Source organism: Mixophyes fleayi, chromosome 4 (assembly GCF_038048845.1).
Source record: "Mixophyes fleayi isolate aMixFle1 chromosome 4, aMixFle1.hap1, whole genome shotgun sequence".
NCBI lineage: Eukaryota > Metazoa > Chordata > Amphibia > Anura > Limnodynastidae > Mixophyes > Mixophyes fleayi.
The window spans coordinates 214,839,522-214,865,948 of record NC_134405.1 but is presented as its reverse complement, the minus strand read 5'-3'; the positions used below and the strand labels follow the sequence as shown (position 1 = coordinate 214,865,948).

Sequence of the window (26,427 nt, the reverse complement as noted above, 5' to 3'; positions counted from 1 at the left end):
TTTGCTCAATAATGTCTGCTTGACAGACCAGCCAATGTTAATAACTATATGCAAATTTAGGGTAACATGGTTTAGAGCTTTCATATTGATTAAGAAGCTTTATTTTAGACAATAAGAAAAGCACTTGCATGAAATCATGCGAGGAAGGAACACCTGCATGCCAATTTAGCGGGGCAGTCCCGTTTGGAGTGCTTTGTACCACCATCTCGACTGAGACAGCTTTGTCCCGCGGGTGGGAGAGTTGGGAATCATTTGTATGTTCACTGCTGTTGTGAATGGCAATGAAGGTGTTTGGAAGGGAAGAAAGAACAGGGAGGTGTGGCCACGGCCAATCGTGACATGGCAACGCCCCCAGTCTTGATGCCAGCTAACTAATGATGGGAGGTATGCACTTGAATGTTTTTGCTTTTTGATTACCAAAAAAATATCTGTCACTGTAGGTTTATAGCTAACAGGTGTTTATTTTTATGCAATGTTAAAGTACTGGACAATCATAGAACACCAAATAAATAAACAATTACATGACTGGTGCTTCTAGCAGAGCATTGTTGGGACATAACAGAACATTCAGCAAGTCGAATGTCAAGCTGTGTCTAACATGTCCATTAAAAATAGTTTGGGTCATTTAGGATGCCCATTTAACATCACAATTTTCATTGCTATACACGTCCTATTATTCTGAAGTGCTTGGTAAAGTATCACTCAGAGCAATACATGCTATATGCCTTTAAATAGTTACTATCTTAGAATGCTTTTACGATAAAAGTTAAACTTTAATTTCAAATTGCTATGTTCATTAGACTGATGCACTCAGGCTATGTTTTGCGAAGACAACAACACAATTACTTCTAATTACCCTAATGACTGCATAAATGTGCGCTAAACACATCATTTAAACATTATTTTAAATGCATATAATTTCCCCCACGAGTGTATAATTTGAAAATGTTAACAAAATAAATCTGGTGAACTTTCACACACACACATACATACACAGTTGTAGAGTCAGACGTGTACTCACAAAGAGTTCAACAATGGAATTGTAAGTCTCAATTAAAACATTGTTTCAGCTACTTATATGGGGCTCTTCTAAAGGTGTGAGAAGTATATGTGTAAACACTGATCCAGTATAGACTTGGATTCTTATTGTTCAAATCCAATATAGTGTTCGTTATACACAATTATACAGGTTTACATAATCTATATCTCAAACAGACCTGTGAAGTTCCAGATTCTGATTGTTCTTTTTCTGCTGTGGTTTAAGACTTTCCACATTATTTTTTATTACATTCTGTTTTTTGCCTTTCTTCAGTTGTGATTGTGCCTTGCCCTTAAATAACAATAAAACAATTTTTTTTGCCATATGTTAATTACACCGTCAAGAATATTTTCATTAGAGCTAAAACTAATGCAAATGTACAGTATATAATTAAACATTGCAGGATTTATTCTAGAGTAGATTTTGTTGCACACTGAAAAAGTAAAGGACAAGTAACAGTATAACTATTTTGTAAATAAATATAAATGTCATGTCTTCCTAACACTTTATTAAGGATTAATAAACATTATCGCACAGAAAGTCTATGAACTGTCATTTTAAAGTAATGATTGTTATAACTGATAGGTTATTGGCTGCGTTAGTCGGTTTGAACCAAATGGTCCATCCAGCACATTTCAAGGTTCATGCCCACTCTCTGTTCTTTGTGAACTATGTGTGCCTAGTTTTGTAGGGATGCAGAAAAATCTCATCAATGTCCCACCTCCTACCATATTAGAACCACCATTTCCATTAAATTCAACTTCTCAGTTTTTTTCCTAAATGCTGTGCAGTTTAGCCTCATTTATGGCCTAAATTAATAATGAAAGTGAGAGGACATTGGACAGTGTGCGTGGGGCACTTTGTGTGTAAGAACTATTTTTTACATTGGGCAAAGAGTGTTTTTTGCAAAAGATATAAAATGTGCCCCATTAAAAGAATAAGACCTGTTCTCTACTACCTTTGAGCAGCTGAAAAACTAATTTTTAATAAGTGAAAATAGCTGTCTGCCCTTCAGCAAAGCAAAATATGCAGCAAAAATGCACCCTCTCCACCATTTGATCAGATCACAATTCAGAAACAGAATGATTTGCCCTGCATCGCAAAACTAGGTGCATCTACTTCATATTCCGCAAAGTATAGCCTCAATCTGACTAACTCCTCCCATCAGCCTATACAACCTTCTGCTCCTCCACCATCTTGCTCCTCAGAGCTGATTTAGAACTGAAAATGCTAAAAAAGCAAACAAAAATCAAACTCTCTTAACTCTTCTCCTCAATAAGCCATGACATATCATGTTTTTACAATTTCATTATTCATGCACTAGAATATGTCTCTGCATGATATTTGTCCTAGGTTCTGCTCATGTCTGTGCTAAGCTATCACACAAATGATGTTTTATCTCAGATCCAGTTAGCTGAACCCACCATCCTGTGTCGCCTGTTAAAGGGCATATCTATACTAACTAAAGGCAGTATACATCTAATATAGCACATCCTGCATTTTAGGTGCATCCTGCTAACTGCATCGGAGATATAAAAAAAAATACAAAAAAGCAATACACAGTGAGTATGTAGGCTTAAAAGAGAACAAGGTAACTGCTGTGGAAAAATAGTGGCAACACTACATAAATCTATGCCCCACAAGTCTTAAAAACATACACAATGAATAATGCACACTGGATGGTGCTTCAGTTGGTATACCCTAAAGATTAACTATTGTTTTGAGGCAAATTTAGCAATTAGAATAAAGTTGAAAAATAATAATTTGGCAAACCTTCTGATATTCAACAAGGGCTGTTGTGTATCTCCTGAATGAATCATTCGATCCTGAGACATTGCCTGTCTCATCATTTTTCTGGTTTCCTTGTGCATTTTCATTCCTCCTAAATTAAAAAAAAATATTTTTCAATTAACTTACTGTACATTGTTGAATACAGTAGTTCCTGAAGAGTTCTGGGTAGGACGTAATCATTGCAAAGAGAAAATACTGACATCTTACCAGACTGATATCTTTGGAAGACTCAGTAGACAAGAAAGAAGCACCTTCATACTAAAACCTGCTCTATGGAAGGAATTACTTTTTATAGGGCAAACTTCTTTCACTGATGAAAAATGTCACATTCAAATATGATGGTGGGATAGAACATGTTTGTTGAGGAAACTTAATGTAATTTATTATTACTGGTTGTAATTAAGCTATTTAATGCTCATGGCAGTATATTTTACATCACATCCTCATAACTGTAATCATGTACCTAATCAGAATTTATTCTCTTATAAGTACAATGTTTTACTATCATTTTAAGCAAAATAAATGCTCATAGTTACATTATTAACTTATTTATACAATATATATGTCTATATACCTATAATGAAAACAAGGATCTGCTGCAGTGACAAGCAACCTGTGGCTTTTCATTTATTAAACTACAAATATAAGTAACTGGTAAGGCTTGTTGGGATTTATAATACAACAAAGGTATAAAGGCGCATATAACAAGTTCACCACAGAATAGAAAAGAGGAAAAGTCCATCACACAAGTAGCCCACTTGACAGCAGTGTTACACGCGACGGAGGAGAGAGGACTGTCTAGCGGAGATTGCCCGGGAGCTATTCAATCTACACGCTGACTCTTCACTTAAGTCCGGTACGGGTCCACTTGTTGTTTATGTTGGGATACCGTATATGATAAGAGAATTTTATTGTGGTGCTTTTAAATTATGTGAAATAAACCCTGATGATATTATGCCAGATTCTTTTTGCATATTTCTCTCGTTATATATATTTCGAGTGAGCACCGTGTGGCAATTAAATCAGGCACGATTGTGGATATCAGTCAGCGGATTAACTTCACTGTAGTTTTATAAAAGACAAAATTATGCTCTTCCATGTGACATTTGCCTCTTGATATCACCTGTAAAGAAGATTGCATAAACTGGACCTATGAGAAGCGTTCTGATTTGTGTGAACATTGATGGACTTTTCCTCTTTTCTATTCTGTGGTGAACTTGTTATCTGCGCCTTTATACCTTTGTTGTATTATCTGTGATATATTGAATGTTGTGGCATTTATTGTGGTATTAGGCAGCTGTGACAGGGGGCGCTTTTTTGATCTCTCCTTTTTTGTTGGGATTTATATTTTAGCAAAAGCTGGAAAACACATTTTGTAATCATATATTATTTATACAATTCTATAGTAGTTTGTACAGTGTGAACGTTATGAGATACGAGTTATGTTTTCGAGCTCTTCATTAAGTATTCTCATTATTTAGCCAGAACTAAATTTAGAATTCTTAAGTAGGTGGAGTCTATTTGCTTAGTGCAATCACCTAATGGCACAGGTGTTATAATCCGCAGCTCCCTAGGCTAGTTTACAGGAGCCAACAAGCAAGTTATCCTTTCTAGGGGTTCTTAACCTTTTTTTGTGCCGTGAAACCATTTAGCATTTCAGTGAAAAACATGACAGGAAAATATCTGTAATTTCTATTGGATTACAAAGTTACAGGTACTGCTAACACCACTGTGGTTTGTTGCCTACATTCAATAGTTATGGAAATTCTGAATTGCAGTAAAAAGTCAGTGAAAATAAACATGTAATTTGTTCTCCATCTAAGGCCATGGATCCTCTGAAATGTATCCACCGACCCCAGGTTAAAAACCCATGATTTAGAGAGGCAAACCTATACCATTTCATACCTCTTGTGGACTACAGGGATTGTACAATTCAGACAGTTCTCTTTAACTGTAAAACCTTTTTATCAGGAATGTGGTCCACAAATCCCACCTATAAAGGAGAATATTGTTTCCTTTATGACCTCTCCTTTAAGTATTACAAAGATCAACTTTTATGACCTATCATAAAAACTGCCAGTGGCATCCAGAATCAGGCTTTAGTTTGTCGTTATTTCAATGAATAAAAATAGAATTACATTACAAATTAATATCCCTTAATACTTGTATAGGTAGAACAAGAAAATCAATAACCAGGTAGTTGTCAACATTTCACTTTTTTGTACTACTGTAAAATGACAGTTTATTGATTCAAATCTATTTCTCTACTTCAATTTAAAAATCAATCTCACAAAGTGAAAGCAAGACCCATAACCCAGAGAAACATTTTTTAAATAAAAGTGTGTCTATAGTAGAATATTTTTTCATCCATGTTAACGGTTTCATTGTCATAAACAAAGAACAAAAGTCATTTATTTTATCATACAAAATTAAACCTGAGAAAACGTTTGTAGCGTTACCCACACGTTGTTGAACTTTACATATCTATGTGTGTTTGTGAATATTTGACAATATTACACAAACTGGTGTGTGTAAAATAATCGTGTAAAGTTGGTTGCTATATTTGGTGAGAAGTGATGTCATCACTTAAATTTGGAAAATAGTTATGTTGGGACTCCTGTAAAAGATACCCTTATATTTGGAGAGTAGTGATGTCTCTTGTGTCACGTAAAGTGTTCCTTGATGGAACGTATAACTGTCAGGGAAGGTAAAACGCATCAGGATATGAAGATCTCCTCAAACAAGCACCTTGCTTTGTTTCATATTGAAATGTGTGTATTTTAAGACATAATGTACTCAACCTTATATTTTACAATAGGGGTTCAATATTCAATGAGCGAGTGTGTATTTATGGATATATATAGCACACAGAAAAAGAGATTGGTATGGGGACAGGCAGACAGCTCACATCTTTATAACCAATGACTGAATGGCTTCTTCTCACCTAGTGAGCAATGTAACCACTGCTCAGTTAACATTGTCAGGCGCCGTTCTCGCTGTTCCTCCACAAAGCGGGGACGGTCACCTGATGGATCCGGCCAGGGGGCGTCATGTTGCTAGGCAACAGGCACACAGGGTCCCTGGCCGTCCTAACGATGTTGGGCGCATGCACGCCAACTCGGGACGCTTCCTGTCAGCGCTTCTGCCGCTCAGCTCTACTCCTATCAGCGTGCTGCAGCTGCTATTTAAATCTCACTCTGGCACCATTAGGGTGCCAGAGTATCAGGTCCTCCTGTTCTCCAGCGTTCCTTTGTTCCTGCACTGATATTGGTTCTGACCCGGCTTCCATTGACTCCTCTCCTGGTTCCTGTTTTCTACCTAGTTATTGACCCCGGCTTGCTGACGATTCTCTGGATTTCTCGTGACCCTTGACCTGGGCCTGTTTGACTTCGCTTTGGATCTCTCCGTTGTACCGCCGGTCTCTGCTGGTTTGATCCAGATCGTCCTGACCCTTCTTTCACCACACTGGTAGCTGTCTACGTGGACTGCGACCTGCGTACCTCTTGCAGCAAAGACCATACGTCCTTGCGGGGGTTCCGTTGTGAACACCAGGGGTACGTTAGATTCTGCACCTCCTAGTTCAGTGGCGCTAATCCCAGTAGGTGTTTTCTGCATTCAGCGGCTCTTCCAGCTTGACAGACATATTAGAAGCGGGTGTAATGGGTGCACTGGCAATAGGAATTTTGTTATAAAATGTGTAAAATTTACTTAACAGAAACGTGTGATGCTCTTGATACACAGTATATTACCCAATACTACACATCAGTTTTTATTTTTCTCATGCAATAATACTACTAATATTTTTATTGAGCCAACAACTACTAATCAACACAATACAATTAACTTTACTCAGAGAAATGTGACAAAAATATTTTTTCGTATGCTTTCAAATAACACCATTCTTTCTGTATAATATTGTGTCTATGACATGACAATGAAACAACTAACATATTCAATGGCTAATGCTAGTTGTCTAAACAATATAAGGGCTTCCATCAGCAACAGGTAGCCTAAACTCCTCCCATTGTCCCTCCAGTATGCTTTGATGCCGTCCAACATACATACCTAGCTCTGAAACACAACTTTAATTTATAATATTTCTTTATATTATAGGTTATTGTATTTGATTGTGTGCTTATTGGAACTAAACTAAAACTAAAAATTTTCTCCAAACAATGAGCAGAGCCAGTAGGGAGGAAAACCTAGATGTATGGTAGTGGGCATTCCATTTCCAATGGGTGCTACATATTGTTGGTCTTTTATACTGATATATATGAAACAGGGAAGGCACTTTAATACTTGAGCATTTATTGAATGGTTTTTATTTCAAAGATTAAACTGCAATCTCAGGGCTTACACATTATCAAATTGTGAAACTTTATGATGGGCCAATCCATCAGTCTTAGCAGATATACTCTTAGCGAGGAAGAGAACGTGGAGCCATTGTTTCACAAGAGGAATGTATGGCACATAATAGATCTTCTGTGACATTACTAAGATGAACGATTTATTAGCAGCAAAACAAGAGCGTTAGTGCACTAAGAAGACCTCAATCTGAACACTGTGTTCTGTACAAGAGAGCAGCAGAAGAAAGTCCTGACTAAAAAAAACAATCAGGAAGTAAGCAAATAAAACACGACTGAAAATCTTATAAAACAGTAAATACTGCTATGTAAATACTAACAGCATTTGACATAATAAGCTTGGAATCAAAACCAGAATGGTGACTATAATAAAGAAAATATGTCTATAAAATATTAAAAAGTAACATTTCTGGAAGTTTCAAATACTTTATGGTAATAATTCTACATAACTAAAACAGAAATATATTTTAGAGGAGGATAAACTTTTAACACAGACTTAATATGAGCTGAAAGGCCAAATAGACTAAGGATTAAGTGAAGAACGTAATTCAAGGGTAAGAAATGATTAAACATGCCCAGGACAATTATCAATAAGCATAATATTAATTAAGAGTGGTATATAGTTCTATGAGTTAATTTTTCTTGATTAGTTTAACATTTTTAAATAATAAATTAAAATATCCTAATAGAAAACACACAACAAGACATAACAGAAAAGTTACTGAAGTTGAACTGGAAACAACAAGAAAAAACGTAAGTACCAGCAAATGAGGAGAATGGAATAGGAAGAGTTTGTCTCTCTAAGTTTTGCTTAACTACCTGAGCGCAACGACTAATCATTCTAAATTTTTCTTTATGACTCAACACAAATTATATATATATATATATGTATATATATATATATATATACACACATACACACATATGTACATACATACTTACATACACACACACACACACCGGGTTAACTATTGAAGTATTGAACACATCAACAATTTTCTCAGTAAATATATATTTAATGTGGCTATTGAAATTAAATTTACATAAAATGTCAGCAACAACCCTTGCAATCCACACATGCAAAGAAATCAAACCACAGATGTCCATAATTTAAGTTTTGTGTAATATTGTGAAATGACACAGAGAAAAAGTATTGAACACGCTTCCTGAAATTTAATTAATACTTTGTACAAAAGACTTTGTTGGTAATGACAGCTTCAAGATGCCTCCTGCATGGAGAAACTAGTCGCATGCATTGCTCTGGTGTGATTTTGCCCCCATTCTTCAACGCAAATATTCTTCAAATCTTGAAGGTTCCGTGGGCTTCTTCTATGAACTCTGATCTTTAGTTCTTTCCATAGATTTCAATTGGATTCAAGTCAGGTGATTGGCTGGGCGACTCTTGCAGCTTTGTTTTCTTTCTCTGAAATTAATTGAGAGTGTTCATGACTGTGTGTTTGGGATCATTGTCTTGCTGAAATGTCCACCCTCGTTTCATCTTCAGCATCCTGGTAGATGGCAGCAGATTTTTATTAAGAATGCCTTGGTACATTTTTCCACTCATCCTTCCAATAATCACATGCAGTATGCCAGTACCGTGTGCAGAAAAACAGCCCCACACCACGGTGTTCCCACCTCCAAACTTCAGTGTTGGTATGTTATTTTTGGGGTGATGTGATGTGCCATTTCTCCTCCAAACATGATGTGTATTATGGCATCCAAAGAGTTCAAATTTGCTCTCATCTGACCACACTATATTCTCCCAGTATTTCACAGGCTTGTCCAAATGTTGTGCAGCACACTTTAAACGAGCTTCAACATGTTTTTTCTTCAGCAAAGGAGTCATGTGTGGTGAGCGTGCATACAGGCCATGGTGGTTGAGTGAATTACTTATTGTTTTCTTTGAAACAATTGTACCTGCTAATTCCAAGTCTTTCTGAAGCTCTCCACAAGTGGTCCTTAGTTCTTTGACAACTCTTCTGATAATTTTTTTCAATCCTCTATCAGAAATCATGCGAGGTGCACCTGGTCGTGGACGATTTATGGTAAAATGATGTTCTTTTCACTTCCAGGTTATGGCCCAATCAGTGCTCACTGGAACATTCAGCAGTTTAGAGATCCTTCTGTAACCAATGCTTCAGTATGTTTTGCAATAATAAGTTAACAAAGGTCTTGAGAGAGCTCAAAAGATGATCCGGATATGTGGGTAAAAGTAGCTGGGATGTTACATTTTCCTTAAGTCTCCCAGCAGCTTTTAAAGAGTAACAATAATAGGGAAAAGCTAATAAGCTGACATTAGCAATTATCTGTGGGATTACAGATAAGGCTAATTTATTTGTTTTATTGTGAGTATGCACTTTTTATGTTTTTTGTTAATAAATTGGTATTTTTTAAATACTACACTATATGAGATCATTATATATATATATATATATATATATATATATATATATATATATATCTAATATATAAATGCTTAGTGGCGTCTGTGTGTGTGGAAAAAAAAACAAGTTGCAGCGCCACCTGCTGGGCAGAGTTATACACTGACCTACTAAATTCTTAGTGTGTGTGGGAAAAAAAATTCAAAAAGGGCTGAAATTTGGTAGGGCTCAAACTCATTTTTGTGAGGTAATTTTACCTCATGAACACACATGTGTAGAGACGTGCGTTAGTGTGTGTGTGTGTGTGTGTGTGTGTGTGTGTGTGGAAAAAAAGGGCTCATCCAATTGACCTGAAATTTGGTATACTGACATTATTTGAAAAAATTAGAATAGTCAAGTCAGTTAACTTCCATCATCCCCCCTTGCCCCTGTGGGAGGGGTAGTAAAGGCTAAATTTATGAGTTGAGGGGTCAAACTCCTTTTCGTGAGGTAATTTTACCTCATGAACACACATTAAAAAGGGCGCTTGCGTCGGGAAGTAACGATCTTCCCCAGAGGAGGCCTATGCTAGGCCCAAATGCATGACAAGAACCTTTTTAAGACCTTAAGTATCTTGATTTGACTAGAATGCATGAGTATCATGCACAGGTTAACTTGTGTGTATATATATATATATATATATATATATATACACATACACACATATATATTTTTACACACATATATATATATATATATATATAAATATATATTTACACATACACACACATACAGGCACACTATATATATATATATATATATATATATATATAAAATTAGAGATGGGCGGGCTCGGTTCCCCGAGATCCGAATTTATCTGAATTTAGCCTATCCGAGTACCGAGCCGAGCACGCTCGGTACTCTCCCGCCCATTCGGAATCGAAATCGAGGCAAAACGTTATTGTGGCGTATTCGTATTTCTGAGCTCGGTTCTCGCGAGATTTGAAAAGCATAAATACCAGCCTCCACAGCAATCAGGGCCGGACTGGCCATCTGGCACTTCTGGCAAATGCCAGAAGGGCCGATGGCTATATGGGCCGGCCCGACTCCTCCTGTCTTCATGGTAGCTGGTTCCTCCCCGGGAACCAGCTACCTCTGTTGTGCTCCCTCCCTCGTTGCACTTACAAGCAATCAGTTTCCAGATATTTTTTTTTCTGAATGGGGGTCGTGGGGGTGCCGCGATTTTCGGGGATGGGGGGGGCTGCCGCGACTTTCGCCGGTGGGGGGGGAGGGTCGCGGGGGTGCCGCGAGTTGCGCTGGGAGAGGTGGTGAAAGCCAAAGGGAAAGGGGGTGCTGGGAGAGGGGGTGAGAGAGCCAGGGGGTGCTGGGAGAGGGGATGAGAGATCCAAAGGGGAAGGGGGTGCTGGGAGAGGGGATGAGAGATCCAAAGGGGAAGGGGGTGCTGGGAGAGGGGATGAGAGATCCAAAGGGGAAGGGGTTGCTGGGAGAGGGGATGAGAGATCCAAAGGGGAAGGGGGTGCTGGGAGAGGGGATGAGAGATCCGAAGGGGGTGCAGGGAGAGGGGATGAGAGAGCCGAAGGGGGTGCTGGGAGAGGGGATGAGAGAGCCGAAGGGGGTGCTGGGAGAGGGGATGAGAGAGCCAAAGGGGAAGGGGGTGCTGGGAGAGGGGATGAGAGAGCCAAAGGGGGTGCTGGGAAGGGGGATGAGAAAGCCAAAGGGGAAGGGGGTGCTGTGAGAGGGGTGAGAGAGCTAGGGGGTAGGGGGTGCTGGGAGAGGGGTGAGAGAGCCAGGGAGTGCTGGGAGAGGGGTGAGAGAGCCAGGGGGCAGGGGGCACTGGAAGAAGGGGTGAGAGAGCCAGGGGGGAAGGGTGTGCAGGAAGAGGGAGTGAGAAAGCCAGGGAGGTAGGGGGTGCAGGAAGAGGGGTGAGAGAGCCAGGGAGGTAGGGGGTGCAGAAAGAGGGGTGAGAGAGCCAGGGAGGTAGGGGGTGCAGGAAGAGAGGTGAGAAAGCCAGGGGATAGAGGGTGCAGGAAGACGTGTGAGAGAGCCAGGGGGTAGAAGGTGTAGGAAGACGTGTGAGAGAGCCAGGGGAGAAGGTGGTGCAGGGGGTTAAGTGAGAGGGACAAAGGAAAAGATGGTGCAGCGGCATAGGTAAAAAAGTGTAAAGGGAGAGACATCTTAAGAATGGGAATGTCAGGGATACAGCCCTCATAAAAAACAAGTAGTAATAAAGAATAGGAATGCACAGAGGGGACAATTCACTTATATTTTCCATACCCCCACTTCTAAATTTCCGCTTCGACCACTGCCTTCTGTTCCTGCTCCCGACTGCCTGTGAGCTGACAGCTGCTGATCCCTCCTCGCCCAGCGCACCCAGTAGGAGAACAGAACACAGGATGCCATAATCAGGTAAGTTCAAATATTTTCTCGTGTGCAATATGTTTTTAACCATCCTTTCTTAAACTGGTTGCACTACTGTGTATCCAATGACGTTTAAAACACTATGTATTGCTCATTATTGCGCTGTAATGTTTCTTGCATCTTTATCTGTACAAAGATTTTTAATTAAGAGGAAAAAACATTGCTTGTCATAAATTTTATCTGATTGTGTCAATATATCTATTTATGTTTGCATTGTAAATGGTGTATTAAGCTGCTCTTGGGACTTACACACTCAGTATCTGATATGCTGTACAATTTTTATTTGTGAATGAGTTTTTGTCTGGGCACTACTAATGATTTGTGTGCACTACTATGGCATAATGTTATTTGGGGACACTATTAATGGCATAATATGACCTTGGGGCACTACGATGTGGCATAATATGAACTGGGCGCACTATGGTGTGGCATAATATGAACTTCTGCCATATTATCTTCTCTGACATTTTGCTGTAGATGGAAATACTTTTAATGTGGCTGTGTGGGTTCAAATGATCATTCAATAGTTATGTGTTTTTTTTTAGATATATGTTAGAGTTTTATTTCATGTGGAATGATTCATGAAAATTCTGCCATTACTATTTAATTGAGGGAAAAGGGTACCTGTTACCTATATATGTGTATGTATTCCGTTGTTGCTATCTTGTGGGAGATTTGAAAAAAGCAAAACATTGGTTTCCTACAGTGGCGCCTGTATAATTGGTGGTATTGCTGTGGTATGGGGTGGCGTGGTGGCGGCAATGTTCTAGTGTGTTTGGGGCTTCGTATTGTTAATAAGTAGGAGAGGGTATTGCTGTAATGTGGGGTTGATGCTGGTTGCTGTAATGTGGGGGTGATGCTGGTTGCTGTAATGTGGGGGTGATGCTGGTTGCTGTAATGTGGGGGTGATGCTGGATGCTGTAATGTGGGGGCTCATGCTGGTTGCTGTAATGTGGGAGGTAATGCTGGACGCTGTAATGTGGGAGGTGATGCTGGACGCTGTAATGTGGGGGGTCATGCTGGATGCTGTAATGTGGGAGGTGATGCCGGTTGTTGTAATGTGGGGTGTGATGCCGGTTGCTGTAATTTGGGGGAGATTGATGTAATATGAGTGTGTGTGCGGGGTTATTTATTGCTGTAATTTGGGTACTAATGTATTGTCATGGTATTTATTGATGTAATTGGGGTGCTAACAATGTAATGTTGAGGGTCATTAGGGGAAATAAATACCCCCCTCACACACACACACTCATACTACATCATATTGTACAGCACCAGCAACACGCACTGCGCCAGCATCAGTGCGCAACAATATAGTGCATGGAGGTCACAACACGTGGGCCTGTGTGCTATAAATGCCAGGGCTGATTTTTAGTTCCAGTCCGGCCCTGACAGCAATCCATCGCCATTTGACAGAGGGAGAGAGCAGGGTTAGGTCACAGGCTATATCAGCGCAGGGACAGAGCAGTAATTGGACACATTATTGTTTCTATTCAAAACAATTCTAATCTTAATACCAATTGTTACAGCAGTAAGAGGAGGATAGAGGAGGGTTTTTTTTTTTAATTTCTGGCACTCCAAGTGCTTTTGGGGTGTCCCATATTCCCCAGTGTTTTACAGTAATTTTTCTGGCTGTCAAAAGTCATATTTGTCAGCAGTATGTATCTAATACAATTTTGGCACTACAAGTGCTTTGGCCTCATTAAAATGGATTCAAAGCAGTCCACATATGACCAGAATCAGCAACCAGGTTCTGTCACCAGTCCTGATGGTAGTGTTTTCAGTACGTCATCTGGGAAAGGCGATGTCAAAGTACATAGTCTTTTTAAATCATGGGAAAAAACACACACCAAAAAAACATTTACCGTGTTGCAGCGAAAAAGAAGTGTAACTGAGGAAAAGTTAAGTGCCGATAAAAAAAAAAATGCCAACATGCTATTCTACACACGCAGTGGCAAAGAAAGAATGAGGCCTTCGCCTTCCTCTATTAGTGGCAGATCCAAAAATGTTACCGAGCCTTCTTCTTGTACAGTCACTCGTGACCAAGCAAGACCAAGTCATTTGGAGTCTAAAAGTGGTGCACAACTACTGTTACGCGTCAAAGCCGAGCTGCAAGAAAACAGTAAGGCATTAGAGGATAATGTATGCTCTGAATCAGAAATGACAACAATCCCTGTGGAGAGTCCATCCAACAGTGGTATGTCTAATTATGAGCATTCTGTTAGTGACAGTGTACCGATAAAGAAGGGTCCTTTCAGTAGTTCTGCTGATGTGTGCCTTAACAGCCCCTGTGTAGCCGGTGATACACCAATTGAGGATGCCACTTTGGAATTAGAAGAGGATGAGGGGGAGATTTGTGTGGGCGACGAGGGCACTAATGAAGATGTTGATGATTATGATGCAGATACCAAATTGCCTTTCTCAATTTCTATTTATATTCTAGACTCTATAATGGCTGAATAGTTTTCTATTTTGCTCCTAGTGGAGAGGGGGTCTGATGCAGACAGATACCAAACTGCCTTTGTTCATTAATTTTTATAATCTAATTCTACAGTCTATGCAGGCTGCTTTTTTTCTATTCAACTACAAGTGGATGGTGGGGGGGGGGTCATAGACAGCCACCAAACTACCTTGGTCCATTTCTTTTTATATTCTAATTCTACAGTCTATGCAGCCTGCTTTTTTTCTATTCAACTACAAGTGGAGGGCGGGGGGGGGGGGGGGGGTCATAGACAGCCACCAAACTACCTTGGTCCATTTATTTTTTATATTCTAATTCTACAGTCTATGCAGCCTGCTTTTTTTCTATTCAACTACAAGTGGAGGGCGGGGGAGGCATAGACAGCCACCACACTACCTTGGTCCATTTCTTTTTATATTCTAATTCTACAGTCTATGCAGGCTGCTTTTTTTCTATTCAACTACAAGTGGAGGGTGGGGGGGGGGCATAGACAGCCCCCAAACTGCCTTGGTCCATTTATTTTTTATATTGTTCAGACTATGCAGGCTGCTTTTTTTCTATTTAACTACAAGTGGAGGGGGGGGGGCTATAGAGACAGAAACCAAACTGCCTTTGTCCATTTCTTTATATATTTAACTGTAAGTGTAGGGTGTAATATACACCCAAAGACGATGGCGGCATTGCCAATAGGCTAAGATGAAGAGGAAGACAATCAGGTTTGTGTGCAGGATTAAGGACGGCCTACCAGGGATTAAACTGTTTTCTTCCTAATTTATTAGCTTTAGAATTACCTTACTTATCCAAGAAACAGGTGGAGCACTAAATTTATTTTCTGCCCAAAAACATTGATTTTTAAACAAAATAGCAAAACAAAACCAAACAAAACCAAAACCACAACCAAAACATGCAAGGGCAGTTTGGCAAAACCAAAACAAAACACGACGGTAATCCAGATCCAAAACCAAAACCAAAGCCAAAACACGGCGGTCAGTGAGCTTCTGTAATATATATACACATACACACACACACACACACACACATATTTATATATATATATATATATATATATATATATATATATATATATATATATATTTATTTGTTTTACTAGTTCCTCAATTTGTACAGAATATCATATTTCTGACATTTACTATTTCTGGGACCTGAATGATATACTTCAATTCTACAAAAAATGGAAGACTTAACTTACTTTTTTGCATTTTATGAATATCAAGATCTGCTTAAGACAAAACAACACAATACCTTTTCAAATAGTCAAACACAGTGGTGGCCCACTCGAGAACCTTCTGAAACTTTTCCTCATACAATACTCTTTGCAACAACTGAACGGAAAATTCCAGAAAACGTGATTTCTTCTTGAATTTCATAACTGTATTATAAGAGACAAAAGAGTTTTAAGATTTTTTTTTATATAACCATCAGCAAAACAAATCTAACAAATAACAGGTAGATTGTAATACATAAATTGATTCTACACTATTTATAGTACAATAAAGCTTGGTTATAACAAAGTATATATTGTTTATAGTGTAATGTTTATATGACATGCCTTCATAAACATAGCAAAAAAGATTATATCAGTAATGTACCTATAATAAAATTATCAGTCAGGTTACTCACGAATTGCTAACCCCTGTGTTAATGTGTCCCTGCCATCAATCTCAAGCTGTTGATACAAGCCCACACCAATTTTACCTATGAACAGTGAACATAAACTATGGAAGGGTGACATCTTTTGGTCACTTATAATCACTAGAAACCTTTCTCATCTTGTACCCACAATACTTACCAGTTTTTTTAAATATCAAAATTCAGAAATAGCTGGAGTGTCAAATGTTGCACATCCCTCTTCTAGTATTGTTTAAATTATTATGCAGGGATTATTAATTTGTTTACAATGAATGGAAACCTAATAACCAAAACAGTGCACTCTCAACTAGTTTCATACATTGTTATGTATGTCAAGAGCCACTAAACCATGTTATTGCAACATTTTCAATTATTGCTATGATATTTTGTTTAAAAGGCACATTTTTCTTTGATGGTTTAGTAATATGTACTGCATCAAGATCATTTACTTAGCACAGGGTGAGCTCATGTCATATATCCACACGTTTAGTGAGCATCTACCTACAATATCCAAACATATTTCACCCTCTGGCCCACGAACCATCAATAATAAGAATCTACTGTATATAATAATGATGGTATTAAAACTCATTTAGGACTTAAGTACCCTGTATAGAATGATTACATGAGCACTGAACTCTTCTATGGGGTCATTTACATCAAGGCAGCACAATGTTATTAGACACTAAGGGCTAGATTTACTAAGCTGCGGGTTTGAAAAAGTGGGGATGTTGCCTATAGCAACCAATCAGATTCTAGCTATCATTTTGTAGAAAGTACTAAATAAATGAAAGCTAGAATCTGATTGGTTGCTATAGGCAACATTCCCACTTTTTCAAACCCGCAGCTTAGTAAATCTAGCCCTAAAGCTGTATTTCCTTTACTATGATATCACATGACGGTTTTTATGTTGTTTTTTTTTACCTGGTATTACAATGGTGCTCAAGACGGCTTGAGAATGGGCAAATCTTTGCTCTGGATGATGGATCAGTTGTGGAATTTTGTATGCAGTTTTAAAAGAAGTATTTTGTTATGCATGTGAAAAATGTAAATAAACTATTAGTGGTAGGCACAGGACAAATTATAAGTTTGTAAAGTGCAGATGGTTTTGGGAAGTAGGATATGTCTTAAAATGTATTACTAGAGACAGACAGACAGCTAGATGAATGGTTCAATTTAACAAGGAGGAAAGCTGACAGTGCTTGATCCAGACATTCATACAGTTGCACTACAACCACAGCAGAAGGGTAGAGAGAAGTGAGTACATAATTTAACTGCACACTAGGGAATGAGCCACAAAAGCAGGTGCAACGTTGCTAAACAAAGGAACATTGTTCCATATATAAATAATACTTGTGTTTTATAAGGTTGCCAGAAACAAACACAACTTTATACATTCTGCAGTTTATGAAATACCCACTTTCTCTAAAGGCTGCATTTAGAGACCAGCATGACACAACTGCATGGAGAAGTATGGGGTCCTCTTTCCCAGTAAGCTCTGTTCCAGCTACTGTAAAATAAAATTATAAAATATCTTAGTGACAAACATTTCAATGAATTAACTTTACACTGGTGAAAATCAGTTTGATACAGAGCTATACATTTGAAAGTTTCTTTGCAATTTCCCTGCTTAGAATTCTGTTCCAACATGTGAGCCCAGCGAGTGGTAGATTTACATTGTGCTTTGTCAGCTTGTTTTTTTTTTCAGCTGCAAGGATCTCTTAATTGTTTTTTATGTAGCAGCATCAGTAAAAGAAACAACAATATGGTGTGGCTTTACATATATTTGAATGCATTTTTACTTTCCATACTATAAGTTCCGATGTAAACCACAAGAATCACTTGCTGTGGTCGGTTGTCCAGTAATGCAGGTAAGCACAACGCCAAGAAGTTAAGTTACTGAAGGTTATTTATTACCTCTTTGGGCAAACCAGGCAGTCAGATTTTACACAGTTATGTTTATAAGAAGAACATTATTTCTTTACATTTATAACATGCAAAAGAGCAAAGCTTAATACCTGTATGAGACAATAACACTGTATACTTAATAACTGCATCTGCAAAAGAAACACACTAAACTTGCAGTTCAATGACATATGAACATTTGGCAGCAGTCCCGTAACACTTGAATTCTTAACATAATGAAATTTGCAGAACACAGTTATCATCATCATCATCACCACCATTCATTTATATAGCGCCACTGATTCCGCAGCGCTGTACAGAGAACTCAATCACATCAGTCCCTGCCCCATTGGGGCTTACAGTCTAAATTCCCTAACATATACACACACAGACAGACACAGAGAGAGAGAGACTAGGGTCAATTGTGATAGCAGCCAATTAACCTACTAGCATGCTTTTTTTAGAGTATCGGAGGAAACCGGAGCACCCGGAGGAAACCCACGCAAACTCCACACAGATAAGGCCATGGTCAGGAATTGAACTCATGACCCCAGCGCTGTGAGGCAGAAGTGCTAACCACTTAGCCACCGTGCTGCCCAATATGACTGTGGAACTCCTGCAGTTTGGGTGACCTTACTCCCAACAGCACTGTAACACTCCTTTTCCAGGCATTGGCAATAGAGTGAAGAGGACAAACAGCAACTGTGTCAGATTCTATGCAGTGACTGGATGCAAAGCTGTGGCTCTTTCCAAACAGCATATGTGTTAGAAATGGACACAGTGCTGTTACAATTTCATCTACTTCTAGCTGTCAATAATAAAAGAAGCATTATATTCCTGGGGTTCTCCCAAACAATGACAGTGTTACGAGTCGTGTCGCTGCTCATGCTGCCAGAGGTCATTGTTTTCAGTCTGACCGCATCCCGGCCATTGCTATGATGACCGGGATGCCACTTCTCCATCCAGTCCATCACCAGGGCAACGGCCGGGATGCTTTCCTAATCAGCGCCGCGTCTCAGCAACTGACAGCCGGATGCTTGCACATTCTATGCACATTAATTAGTAGCCTCCTGTGGAGATAATTAGGTTAGTTGGAGCTTTTGCCCCTCATTGGTCAGTGTGGATATACAAGGCAGGAAGATCTTAACCTCCCTGCCAGTTATAGCTTCTGTTCACAGACTTGTTGACCTGCTGCATATCCCTGTGGATGCTCTGCCTGTAATCTGTCTGATACCTGTTGTGACCTTGGCTTGATCTAGACCCTGCTGTTTGCTCATTGTCCCTGACCATTACCTGTTTGTTGATTCTCCTTGCTTGCAACCTGCCCTGACCTTTGACCTGTCCCTGGTAATTCCGATTGCTTCGTACGCACGGCCCTTGGATTGTCCCTGGTTAGTCTTGTGTATTCTGGTTACTCCTGCCTTCTCCTGTGCTACGGTTTATGTACATAAGATTCCAGTACGTTGAGTTTAAGACCTGGGGGCATCCAAGTACCTGTGAACATTACGAGCTTTACGGGAAAGGCTACTGCTAAAAGTGAAGACCTCTATCACTGGTTCTGGGACTTCATTGTAGTGCAGTCAGAGAGTTCCTGACATGTAACAACCATGTTTCTGTTAATTAAGATTAAGGGAATATTGGTTATACATACAATAATAGCTGGATATACCCTTTAAGAGAAATACAACCTTGAGATCCATAACATTTTGCTATATGGCCAAACTAGCTGAAAATTACAGCGCACATGCTCACAAGAGGACAACAGATTCTGATCAATATCGAATTGCGAACATTCAGCTATAGATTGGGAAAGAAAGGAAATGCAGTGAGCCAGTGACCACTATCTCACCATGTGTTTGGTCATTGCTTGGCCATGATAGATGTGCCCCATGGGTGCTGGCCTAAGTCTTAAACAGCTGAATTTGTCCAAATTGGCCACAAAGGTATGTTATCCCATTGGACATAGAGCTATTGGACATATATGCGGCTGTGTGGCGTTCTGGTCAATCAGCCAAGGTCTGTGAAGCTTTAGAATTATTTGCATTTTTTTGATAACTTTAAATAACTGTGGTCTCATCCTAACAATAACTAACAGAGGGAGTCTAACTAAACAAACAATACAAAAAAGAGGATTTTTGTACTTATGTTAAATCCTTTTCTCTGATTCCATCTGGGGGACACTGCTACTATGGTTTGTATGAGGGCACATGGAGTTGGCACTTAAAGAGTTAATTAAACTGTTAGTGTAACTGTTGATAGAAGCTCCTCCCCTCTGTAACCCCTGTAGCTCCTCGGTGTAATTGAAAATAGACACTCCTATGTCATGAAGAGCAGACAGTAGTTGAAGGTCCTTTGCACTCAAAGGGTTATGATAAAATTATTGTTAACATGCTGCAACTGAAATGGCCAAACTAATTATTCTAGAATTACACTTTTTACAACAAAGGCCGTGATTTTGGATCAATTTTCTGAATAAAAACATAAAAAGGTACATTTCTGTGTTAAATCAGATTATTTTTTGAAACATAATTTAAGATCAGATCACATATAAGGACAGATGAAGGGATATACTAGCAGTTTGCCCTGCAACACACCATTAATGGCAATTCATATTTTCTGTAGCATATACTTGACACTGGCTGCACTGGTGACTGACTGTTACTTTGCTTTCTGTCTGTTTGTGAACTTGTTGCACTTGATTTTGCAACAAAATGTATTTCCCAATAAAGTCAATGAGTATTCAATTGTTGCTCCGGGCGCCGCCGGAACGAGCGCGTTAAAACTATTACCGTTTATACGGTAATTACTCGCTTAATTTAAGCTCGCAGCTCCCTGAGCAGCGAGCTGAAATTGAGCGAGTAAATTACCGTATGAACGGTAATTACGCGCAATATTACTGTATAAACGGTAATAGTTTTAACGCGCTCGTTCCGGCGGCGCCCGGAGCAACAATTGAATACCCCCCATATGTAATTTTTCAACCTGCAAAAATATAATCCTGTGGCACAATTACCTTTCTTTTGCACGTTCCTAACTTCAACTGACTTATGTTGTATGCTTCTAAAATAAGGGTTAGTTACAGTCATGCACTGTGTATTATGGACAAATGCAAAAAAAAAAAAGATTTAAGTGTTCCAGTACAAGATATTTACATGTGCTTCAAGAGGTGGAGATTGTGTATTTATAGAGGTAATAATAATTTAACATAGGAAATGCCAGGTGAAAGCCAAAATAATGGAAATATCCTATATTATTGGCATTTCATTGCTTATATTATTGCCACAATAAAAATTACCTGTGTATGTAGCTTATAGTAAATAGAGCTAGAGTCTATGCATGTTTGGCATATGTGAAGTGTATTGAATCTGTAAACAGGAAAATGATGATTTGTCAGAAGTCCAAAGACGATAGATCGTTGGTGAATGTCTACCAAGGGAATCTTTTGACAAACACTGCAGCTAATCCAGAAGAAATGTGTCCAACTTTATGACAGCCTTTACAACAGATGGGAAGAATTCTGGTGGAAAAACTAAGCTAACAGAAAAAGAATGGTTGTCATTGAAAGGGCTGTGTCAGAAAAATCATAAAACTGCTCCATGTCTGTCTCCGTGTAACTGCAGCACTCAATACTCATCTGGAAGATACAGTTCCCAAGAAAACAGTTCAACATGAACGGCAGAAAGTCAAAATCTGTAGAGCTTCTATTGCCAAAACATTCATCGCAGATCAAATTTTTAGAAGCAGAAAAGTTGGAGTAATGACCATAGGAACTGGATAATCAATGATTGGGAATATGTCATATGCTATCATGTTGAGTAAGGATTATGTTTGGGTAATGTCTAGTACCAACAGAAACACAAAGAAGGAGCTGGAATGGTCTTGGCAGCAATATCATGGTGCTCCTCAGGTCCCATTATCACCTTCCTACCAAAAACCAGTGACTATGTTGACATTATAATAAAGAGGTGCATCCAAAGGCACTCTCATTGTTTCCAGTTAAACATACTGTACCTGATTCATTAAGGATCCTAACTGGCGATACGTGCCATATAATGTGCACCATTACTCTACGCATGCCGAGAACTGGACCATACGCCATAGAACGCAGCAACGTTCAATTCATTCTCAAGCGCAAAGGACCCTTATGACAGCCTACGATTTCAGGGCTGAAAAGGTGAAGGGAATGAGCAAATGCACGTAATCAATGTACAGTAAGGGCTTGCCAAGTAGCAGCGACCGACTCAAGCTTTGGGCATCTATAAGGTACGTGATTTTCAGTCGTATCACTTACACCAGCTACAGGTCTAGTGTAAGTGCTGATTACTAGTGATAATGGCTGAGTGTGCATACTAGAACATATATCTGCAATCAGGAGCAACTTTAAAAATGTATTTTGTGCACAATAGACATTAAATTACATCCTAATAAATATATTTCGGCGGGTACATAAAAAAAAACACTTATTTTTTTTTTTTACGCTCTGCCATTATTGACTATATTATGAACAGGTGACATTAAATGAATAGTTTTTATTTGTCTCTGTGTGTCCTTCAGTGACTTGATATTCCACATATGTATTGGATCTATCTTGCAGTGTCCTGTCTATTAGAGCAGAGTGGACCTGGACCCATATTTAATCAGACGTATCTTCACATGAGCTCCTTGTTGAATATGGATGTGCTGCCTTGATCTTGTTTTCTCTAGACTATGCTCAGTTTCTAACTTTATTAATACACCCTTCCCCCTCTCGGATCATCACCTTATCAGCTACACTCTCACCCCCACTGCTCTAACCTCTCTACTGTCTAACTCAACCAAGCCTCCTCATACTTGTAGAAATCTGAATTCTATTAACCTTCAACAATTTTCCACCTCTCTCCAACACCTTCTCTCCCCTATCTCTACATTCTCATCCCCTGAGATGGCAGTACCTCATTTTCACCTAACCTTAGCAACGGCCCTTGATCAAGTGGCTCCAGCGACACTTCATACTACACGTCGACTTCGATGTCAACCGTGGCACACCAAAGCAACACGAAATCTTCAAAAACTGTCCCGTAAAGCAGAACGTCACTGGCGTAAATCTCGAAGCTCTAATGACTTCTTCACATATACTTCTGTCTACCACTCCTATCGAAATGCTCTGGACACTGCAAAACAAACATACTTTCAATCTCTTATCTATGCTCAGGCTTCTAACCCCAAACGCCTTTTCAATACATTTAATCATCTTCTCAATCCTCCCACCCCGAACCCTCCATCTACTATCAGTGCTCAGGATCTTGCTACCTACTTCAAGGACAAGATTGATAAGATCAGACTAGAAATGGTATCCTCTTCCTCAACAAGCCATCAGCTCATTTCCTTCCCACTACCCTCTGACACCCTCTCTTCATTTGACCCCACAAATGAAGAGGAAATTTCTACGCTCTTCTTATCTTCCTACTCTACCTCCTGTCCTCTTGATCCTATTCCCTCGCAAATTGGTAGATCCCTGTCTTCTGTGCTCATTTCACCTCTAACTCAAATCTGTAATCTCTCACTCTCTACTGGCATCTTTCCATCACTATACAAGCATGCAGTGATTACTCCTATTCTAAAAAAACAAAACTCCGACCCAAACTCTCTCTCAAATTACCGTCCCATCTCTCAGCTCCCTTGCCCCTCCAAGCTTCTAGAGAGACTTGCCTACACTCGCCTCACACGCTTTCTTTCCGCAAACAACCTGTTGGATCCTCTTCAGTCAGGCTTTCGTTCTCAACACTCCACAGAGACTGCGCTGACCAAGGTTGTTAATGATCTGATCACTGCTAAGACTGAACGCCATTACTCTCTCCTAATTCTCCTTGATCTCTCGGCTGCATTTGACACAGTTGACCACTCTCTTCTCATACAAACGCTGCAATCCCTAGGTCTTCAAGACACAGTTCTATCCTGGTTCTCATCTTACCTCTCTAATCGCTCTTTCACTGTTAATTTCTCTGGAGCCACATCTGCTCCGCTTCCCCTATCAGTTGGAGTACCACAAGGCTCGGTGCTAGGTCCTCTGCTGTTCTCTATCTATACCGCTTCTCTTGGAAATCTAATAAGTTCCTTTGGCTTTCAGTATCATCTCTATGCGGATGATACCCAAATCTATCTATCCTCTCCTGATATCTCGACATCTGTGTTGTCCCGTGTAACTGACTGTCTTTCTGCCATTTCATCTTGGATGTCCTCTCGTCAACTCAAACTTAATCTTTCTAAAACAGAGTTAATAATATTCCCACCCGCCAACAAGAGCATACCTGACATTTCTATCTCTGTTGATAACATGACCATAAATCCCACCCCACAAGCTCGCTGCCTAGGTGTAATCCTTGATTCACGCCTATCCTTTGTTCCCCACATTGACTCTATATCTAAATCATGTTACATACATCTAAAGAACATTTCCAGAATCCGCACATATCTCACACAAGACACTGCTAAAACCTTAATTCATGCACTAATCATCTCCCGCATTGACTATTGCAATTCCCTCCTTACTGGTCTTCCCAAAAACAGACTCAAACCCCTAAAATCTATTTTGCATGCTTCGGCAAGACTGATTTTCCTTGCAAATAGCTATTCCTCTGTTGAATCACTCTGTATGTCTCTACACTGGCTGCCTGTCTTCTACCGAATCCAATATAAAATACTTTTACTAACCTACAAGGCCATCAACAAAGCTGCACCAACATACATCTCCTCTCTTGTCTCAAAATATCTCCCAACTCGGCAACTCCGTTCTGCAAAAGATCTGCGTCTCTCATCCACCCTCATTACATCCTCCCATTCCCGGTTACAGGACTTTTTTCGGGCTGCACCCACTCTATGGAACTCTCTCCCTCGCACAATAAGACTCTCCTCTGTTCTACAAACTTTCAAGCGTTCTCTGAAAACCTACCTATTCAGACAAGCGTATAATATTCCTCAACCACCATCTTAACCTCACTACCTTTAGCCTGTTACACAATTTCACACAAGACAACTACCCCCGGACCAACATTATTGTGTGACAGGATCATTTAGCTTATGAATCACCCTACCTTTGCAGTCTGGCTGGGCCAAGATGCAAAATGTATACTTAACCTCATGTGTCAATCTCCCATTGTCCCATAGATTGTAAGCTTGCGAGCAGGGCCTTCTCACCTTCTCACCTCTTTGTCTGTTTTACCCAGTTTGTTTATTAGTTTATTACGTTTGTCCCCAATTGTAAAGCGCTACGGAATATGTTGGCGCTATATAAATAACTGATGATGATGATGATGATGATGATGATGTGCGTATACACTATAGACGTGTGGTTTAAAAAAAAATAAAAAAAATATGCACATTACGTTTACTTTGCGTTTGGTAGTAAATCAGTCCCAGAATATGTCAGGATGTTTGAGGAACATGAAGAGTGAGAAGAATATTCCCACCCCATCATAATTCAAAAAATTGGTAGAAGAATGCGTCATCATGTCACGTCCAACATTCAGTGAGGAGCGGCGTGGCAGAGAAGACAAAGAAGACAGAACAGAGAAAAAAGAAGAAAAGAAAAGAAAGATGAAAGAAGGCAATACAAAGGTAAGTAAAAGTGGAGGAACGCAGAAAGGCACAGGAGGGTAAAGAAAGGGGGGGGGGGGATAAAAGGCCCAAGGGGTGAAGAAGGGGGGGGGATAAAAGGCACAGGGGGATGAAGAAGTGGGGGGGAGATAAAAGGCACAGGGGGATGAAGAAAGGAAAGGGTGGAGAGATAAAAGGCACAGGGTGATGAAGACGTGTGGGGGGGGGAAGATAAAAAGCACAGGGGGATGAAGAAAGGGGGGGATAAATTACACAGGGTGATAAAGAAGTGGGGCGGGATAAAAGGCACAGGTTGATGAAGAAGCGGGGGGAGAGAAAAGGCACAGGATGATGAAAAAGTGCGGGGGGGGAGATAAAAGGCACGGGGGTGAAGAAAGGGGGGAGAGATAAAAGGCACAGGGTGATGAAGACGTGGGCGGGGGGGATAGAAGGCACAGGGGGATGAGGAAAGTGGGGCGGGATAAAAGACACAGGGTGATGAAGAAGGGGGGAGAGAGAAAGGCACAGGGTGATGAAGGGGGGCAGCAGCATGGCACAGGGTGATGAAGGGGGGCAGAAGCATGGCACAGGGTGATGAAGGGGGGGCAGAAGCATGGCACAGGGTGATGAAGGGGGGGCAGAAGCATGGCACAGGGTGATGAAGGGGGGGCAGAAGCATGGCACAGGGTGATGAAGGTGGGGGAGCAGCATGGTACAGGGTGAAGAAGGGCAAAAGCAGCATGGCACAGTGTGATGAAGGGGAGAAAAGCAGAATGGAGGTTGCAGTGTGATCATAAGGGGGCATAGCGTGGTTGTGATGAAGGGGCACTGTGTGATCACAAGGGG

General features: G+C 40.0%; 1 protein-coding gene across 1 annotated transcript in view; it reads right to left on the bottom strand.

The window, feature by feature from the left end:
* The window catches only part of CFAP54 (cilia and flagella associated protein 54), a 234,432-nt gene that overhangs the window by 119,144 nt on the left and 88,861 nt on the right, over positions 1–26,427 (bottom strand). Inside the window, exons 30-33 of the mRNA XM_075205979.1 lie at positions 17,525–17,614; positions 15,718–15,844; positions 2,813–2,921; positions 1,218–1,330 (exon numbers count right to left, since the gene is read on the bottom strand). Coding sequence (XP_075062080.1) covers positions 1,218–1,330; positions 2,813–2,921; positions 15,718–15,844; positions 17,525–17,614 — 439 coding nt within the window. The remainder of the gene's footprint in view (positions 1–1,217; positions 1,331–2,812; positions 2,922–15,717; positions 15,845–17,524; positions 17,615–26,427) is intronic.